This window comes from Nanorana parkeri, unplaced genomic scaffold (assembly GCF_000935625.1).
Source record: "Nanorana parkeri isolate BGI_ZX_2015 unplaced genomic scaffold, ASM93562v1 scaffold888, whole genome shotgun sequence".
In the NCBI taxonomy this organism is placed as follows: domain Eukaryota; kingdom Metazoa; phylum Chordata; class Amphibia; order Anura; family Dicroglossidae; genus Nanorana; species Nanorana parkeri.
In genome coordinates, this window is record NW_017307156.1 from 277,418 (window position 1) to 284,355 (window position 6,938).

The following is a 6,938-nucleotide window of genomic DNA, read 5'->3' on the forward strand; positions in this document are numbered from 1 at the left end:
GAGAGAGTGAATACAGAGAGAGAGGGGGGGAGAGAGTGAATACAGAGAGAGAGGGGGGGAGAGAGTGAATACAGAGAGAGAGGGGGGGAGAGAGTGAATACAGAGAGAGAGGGGGGGAGAGAGTGAATACAGAGAGAGAGGGGGGGAGAGAGTGAATACAGAGAGAGAGGGGGGGAGAGAGTGAATACAGAGAGAGAGGGGGGGAGAGAGTGAATACAGAGAGAGAGGGGGGGAGAGAGTGAATACAGAGAGAGAGGGGGGGAGAGAGTGAATACAGAGAGAGAGGGGGGGAGAGAGTGAATACAGAGAGAGAGGGGGGGAGAGAGTGAATACAGAGAGAGAGGGGGGGAGAGAGTGAATACAGAGAGAGAGGGGGGGGGGGTATAGAGTGAATGTAAAGAGAGACGACGGGGGTACACACAGAGAGGGAGGGGGTATACAGGGAGAGAGATAGAGTCGTTGAAGTATACAGGGAGGGTATAAAGTAAAAGAAGACCCCAGTGGGAGTGAGACATACAGACAGATAATAACGTGTGATCAGCTTGCACTCTCTTGCTCACTGTAGCAGATCCTATTCGGTTGAATTTCCTGCCCACTAGTTCCTGCTTCCTGGTCACATGTTTCCGGTGACATCACAGGGTAATCTTCAGGATAGGAACGACAGGAGTCATGGCTGCCAAGAGAGGTGGGAGACGAGGGGTCAGCGGTTGTCCTGAGCGTGTCTGGACGGAGCCGTGTGTCTGCTTGTTTACAGCAGAGAACCGCGTCTGTGTGTCCTCGGTGACCCGAGTTAGGGCTTCACTATTGTATCTTCTGTTCCCTGAACTTCTTACAGTAGGCTAGACACAGGCTGACTGCAGGGAAAATACTGTTTAGGTCACGTATCATAGATAGAAGATGATGATGGGGGGCGGTTATAGTGAGAAGGGAATGCCTTAGTTACACTTATGAGTCCTAATAGTTTGATGATGTCTAATGGATTAATGTTTCCTATTAGGGATTTGTAGTTCCACAACAGCTGGAGGGACCCTTGACTTAATCATTTAGATGATTCCTAATAGAGGACTACTAATACATCGATGATAGTTTGACCAAGGTATAGGTGCACCTGCCAGTGACACCCTCCCAGGTCCAATTTACAGTAGTTGCGGCCGGGGCATTCCCCACCCCTTTGTTATGTGTATCAGCGGGATTGAGAATGCTCCGGCCACAGCTGATTGAGTGGGGGTGTCACTGACAGTTTTACACAAGCTTTGGTGAACTCTGTTCACACCAAGCACATGAACATCACTAATAGAGGAGCCCCAGGGGATAGATGACCCATCAGGATGATTCATATGTAACCAAGATATACCTTATTTAGGATTATTATACAGGATTTTGTTTGATCAATATCGTGACTTAAATCGGAAGTCTGTGATACTAGAAACTTTGATTCCTTAAAACCTTTTACCAAGCTCTATGGACAATTTGATTAGATGTGAAAGAAGAACTGTGGGAGTAGTGAAAAGTCCCTGCCATGGCATCCAGCCAATTATCTGGGGTGTAAATCAGTCACATTCATACCTGAGCTCTACGTGAACAATCTCATTATTTGCATGGTGGTGCCCGTCCACACCTGAGCGTAGTGTCGTCTTTCACTTCTGGCTTGAATTTCAAAACACTACATGAGCTTATTTTTGGGCAGTATCGCATTTGTGGCCTCACAGATTTTGGGGCCACAAAATCTGTACCTGCCTTTGTTTTTTCTTGTGCAGAAAAACTCAGGTCACTGCATATGGTTTGAGTCGGCCCTTAGAGTTTATCCTTGCAGGTTCCTCATACAGTATTGAAAAATGAACGGGAGAATCCGGTTGTAAGTGTTAGCAAAAACAGTTCTTTTTTTTCCAGATATTTTTGGTCCTATGTGTGTTTGTTTTTTTTTTTTTTAAAGATTTGCTTCCTCCACTTCTGCATGCTGTGTCCCTAAAATGTATACTTGCTAATGATGGTATGTCTGTATGTACTATTCACCTAAACTGTGCAGTGCTAGTGCACACAGCAATTGCCGTGCGGCCCCATTGATTTCAATGGGGTGACATCTGCGTGGCAAACGCTAAAAAAAGGTACCTTTTTTGCGACACATGACACTCGGCTTTTTTTTTTTTTTTAGCTGCGATCGTGTTCACTTACACGGGCAGAATCGCGGCGGTCCGCCTGGCATGACTGGGGTGCCATTAGAAAATAATGGCACCCACAGCGCGATCGGTTCACACCTTGGCGACTCCTGACTGCGCAGCAATTGTCTAGGTGTGGCGTTGCCTAGCCTCAGGGCCCATTCACACCACATCCGGATCATGCCCAGACCAGATTGTTTCCGGACCCAAAATGCATCCTAATGTATCCCTATGCTATTTCTGGCTTCTGTTCACATCAGCGCAGTCCATTCCAGACCAGAATAGACAAATACTGCATGTCTTATTCTGTCTGGTCTGGGATGCACTGGAACGCATGGAAACGCATAAACGCATACAAACACACTGGAATGCACCTGAAAGTCTATTTTAAGCTAACAAAAAACAGCTCAGGAACAAGGCAAAATCTCGGTAAAATCACAATGCACTGCGTTCCAGATCTGGTCTGGAAAATGGTGTGAAAAGGAAAAGTGCCGTCTTCCATAGCTGCTCCTCCTTTTCCTACCCAATTGGTTTGGTCATAGTTTATACTTTCTTGTAACCCAGCTGTTGTAAGATATTCACTTTGTGATTTACCTGGCTACTCTCCCAAACATTTCAAAATTCAGCACATTGCTTAGGGCTTATTTATAATGCAACACTGCTCCTAGATGGAGCTGAGGAAATTCCTATGCTCCTCAGCTCCATCTAGTGTCAGTAATGCGCTGGGAAGGTCACTCACACAGGCATTCACTGTGTGTGCACTATAATTCAGCCCCTTGGTGTGCACTGAGGTCTCCATTCTCTTTGGGACAGCTTGTCAAGTTTGGTGACACATTTTCCATTGAGACAAACAGATTCTGTACTGTGCACGAGAGAATATTTTGCAGCAGAATTTCTTTTAGAAATATGGAGGCAATAGTAACTTCCAGATTGTTTACCTCTCTCACACACTGCTGTCCAAACCTTATAGTGCTTTCCTTTCAACTGCAATTTCCGTGACTAACCTGGCTCCCTGTATTTGTCCAGCCCTAACTTTAGCTGAATATTATAAGTCATTATATTGTATAAGTAATATAAATATTTGTTATTGTCTGATTACGCTTTAATGTTTGCTGTCTTTTTAAAGAACCGAGCAGCGATGATGAATCTTATGAAGTATTGGATCTCACAGAATATGCTAGACGACACCATTGGTGGAGTAGAGTGTTTGGACGAAACTCTGGTCCCCTTACAGAAAAGTACTCTGTAGCTACCCAGATTGTAATGGGTGGAGTAACAGGCTGGTAAGGCGACACTGATTTTATTTGTGAAGCTAAATTGCATATTCACCTTTTATAAATACTGAACAATCACATGGTCCTTATGTATGTTTTGTATAATTTGACCTGAATTTGTACTGTCTAATTAGTTATCGGTTAGTATAAAGCCTTGGTTCTCAACCGGTGGGTCGCGAACCCTTGTTCAGTGGGTCGCTTCATACCTTCCACTTTTCTAGCCGAGAGGCTCCTCAGCCTCCCCCTAGTGCAGCACTGTTAGTTCTCACGCCAAGCAGCCATTCAAAATATGCTGGCCGGTGCCGAGTGACAGCTTGAGGTGGGCTGGGGCTATGACCGCGAGAGAGCTACATCCATTTCTGCATTGCTTACAACTCCCTTGTGCCCCCTGTAGAGGTGCCTGGACCGGAGTGATGTCACATTCTCCCGCCACCTCTACAAGGCACATAAGGGAGCTGTACAAGCAATGCACATGTGGATGGAGCTCCTTTACAGCACAGCAGCCCACGCTGGACCCCAGGCTGAGGTTCTACTCCAGTTCTCGTACGATAGGGAGATTAGGTGGATCTTAAATAAAAAATGAAATTTTTTTTTGGGAGTGTATGTGTGTGTGAGAATGTGTTTGTCAGTGTTTTTGAGGGCCCTACACACTAGTACAGTGCGTTAATCGCATTGTCCTGTGCGATTAACGCACTGTGCCACGCAATCGCACCTACAACGCATTCTGTTGCGGAAAGTGTGCTGCCATTCATTTGAATGGCACCCCAAACGCACCTCCCACCCACAGTTTGGTTGCCTGCTTCGGAACGATCTGTACCGCAATGCTGTGCGTTCCATTGCATTGCAACTTGGGTCACGACTTAATGACCAAGGGCACATGTGGGTCCTGAGGTTACACAGGTCGAGAACCACTGGTATAAAGTATATACTTCTAACAGGCAAGAATAACTCCTTTTCCCATAACGTCTTCCAGGACAGCATCACGAGATGGAATCTCCTCCCCCACACACAGGAAACACGTCACTTAATCTGTTTAAAAGACCCTCCTCTCCTCCACTCCCTCAGTCTTTTGTGTTTCCTCAGTCAAGCTGGGGAGCGCGTCACAGAACGCTGAGAGATAATTCTAAAACAGTACAAAAAATGCCAACGCTGTCTCTATTAGGACCAGTGTTGGCAGGGGTTTTGTTTTCCTCAGAACTACTTCTCTCCCAAAACAAGTGTATAGGAATGCAAAAGCAGCTTGAAGCAGGTAATTGGGGGGACAACTGCAGGTCACTAGTGGGGGGCAACTGCAGGTCACTAGTGGGGGGCAACTGCAGGTCAAATGCAGCTGCAATAAATCCTGAATGACCTCAGTGTCTCAAATTGATGTAAAAATCGAGCTCATAAACACATTCCAGTGTCTGTCAACACTGGATCTTCACATCTACCATGATGTAGAAAAGACGAAAAGCATCATGCTGGAAGTCTTAGGCCTCAGTCACACAAGCACTATTTTGTTCCGACCAGACCGCAGGCATAATGTGCCTTGCGCTCCCGTGCGGCCGATCGCATTGCGGCCGGAGGACGTGGCTACAATGCCATTCACTTCAATGGACCGCCACGCCGCCTCCTGCCCCACAACATAGTGTGCCGGCCGCAATACGATGCAGTGCGTTCTGGTCAGAATCGGGCCGGAATGTACTGTATCTGGTGTGAACAAGGCTTTATGGTTTTTTTTGTGAAAATCTCAGCTACACAGATGAAGCAAATTGTTTATCCAAATGTATAAAGAAATATTCATTTTAACCAAATTCTTTTTCTTCTGCAGGTGTGCAGGCTTTTTGTTCCAGAAAGTTGGAAAGCTTGCCGCAACGGCAGTTGGGGGCGGCTTTCTTCTACTTCAGGTAGTGAACTGTTACATACTTACAGCTACCCATTGGTTCTTTGGATAATTAAATGCTGTTGGCCCAAAAAAAACTCTTACCTGTCCCAATAGACAATTCAGTGTTGGTAAAATCTCTACCAGCCCCAAAATGGAGAAACTGAGAAGTCAGCCGGTTTATATGAGCCAATACAAAATGATTTAGGGCCCAGTCACATCACATCCAGTGCGTTTCGGCACAATTAGTGGACGGAACGCACTAGATCGCAGAATTCAAGCCGGGCCGTGTTCTGGTGCGGGAGGGGGCGTGGTAATGCCATTCATGTCAATGGCACCTCAGCACACCCCCTGCCTGCAGTGCGATCACCTGAACGTGAGGTACAGGAATGCTGTTACTGTGCAGTGCATGCAGCATTTTTTCCAATCGCACTGCACCAGAACGGAGGGCATTCCTGTACTGTGGGCAAGGGTGTGTCTGAGGTGCCATTGATGTGAATGGCACCACCACATTCACTCCCGTCCCAGAATGCGGCTCGGCTTGATTTTTTGCGATGCAGTGTGACCTGTGTTTTAACCCGCCACCCAAACGTATGGTGATTATTGGCCACTTAATTGACCCATCTGCCACCTCAGTCAGCTTTGCAGTTCCTTTAAAAAAACCTCTGGAGAAAGATGTAACACTGCCCCTGCCATCCTACAATGCAGTGCTTTGTGCCTGAGCAGCCCACCAGCAGACTCGAATGCTTTTATGTAGGGGCACTACCTAGAAGCATGTCAGCCATTAGGTTAGACTTCGTGCTTGCCAAAAATCTTTGCAGCAGCTTCAGAGGGAGCCAGGGGCAGGAGTGGTGAAGGAAGGTAAGGGCCCGTTCACACCAGTTACAGTGCGAGCACTATTTTGATTGCACCCCTCCAGACCGTACCGCAGGCACAATGTGCCCTACGATCCCGTGCGGGCGATCGCATTGCGGCCGGAGGGTGTGGCTACGGCGCCATTCACTTCAATGGCACGCCACGCCCCCTCCTGCCCCACTAATAAGTGAGCCGGCCACAATGCGAGGCAGTGCGTTCCGCCCAGAATCGGGCCGGAACGCACTGCAACTGGTGTGAACGGGCCCTCAGGCTCTGGAGTGTTCTTGTTTTACCCTGGGTGTTATTCGCTTTATTTTTTTAACAGACTTTGTCACTCATTTTGGCTCCCCTGTCAGTCCATTTTTACTCTTAAGCTGATGCAAAATACCCTGTGCTTCTGGGTATGAAGGAGGGTGTAACCTCCTCCTCTGATGCACTTTTGCCAGGCCCAAACACTGTCACAGGGCATCGTCATGAACCCTGTGTAAGTTGACACAGATCTTACACAGGAATAGGATTAGCGGAGGTATGGTGTGGCAGGGGAACATGACAAAGGTAGGTCTTAGTGGTTTGGGGGTTAACCTTTAAAACAGCTTTTCCCTAAATGGGCACATTTAGATTAAAGTGGTTTGCTTCAATCTCTCTTAATTTCATCTACCACAAAATTGTAATGTGTAGGCGTTAGGACAGGTTCACAGCACAAACAGTGCGTTTCAGAGTGGTCCGGCTCTTGCACGCACTGAATTGCATTCTGGCCTGTGGGGGGGGGGGGGGGCGCGGGGGCCTATAGTG

The 6,938-nt window shown here is 47.3% G+C and overlaps 1 protein-coding gene across 1 annotated transcript in view; it reads left to right on the forward strand.

Annotated features, from left to right (window-relative positions):
- Window positions 1–651: 651 nt before the first annotated feature.
- The window catches only part of FUNDC1 (FUN14 domain containing 1), a 9,321-nt gene continuing 3,034 nt past the window's right edge, over window positions 652–6,938 (forward strand). The window contains exons 1-3 of the mRNA XM_018565794.1: window positions 652–685; window positions 3,283–3,439; window positions 5,241–5,316. Of these exons, the coding sequence (XP_018421296.1) occupies window positions 670–685; window positions 3,283–3,439; window positions 5,241–5,316 (249 nt within the window). The 5' untranslated portion in view covers window positions 652–669. The remainder of the gene's footprint in view (window positions 686–3,282; window positions 3,440–5,240; window positions 5,317–6,938) is intronic.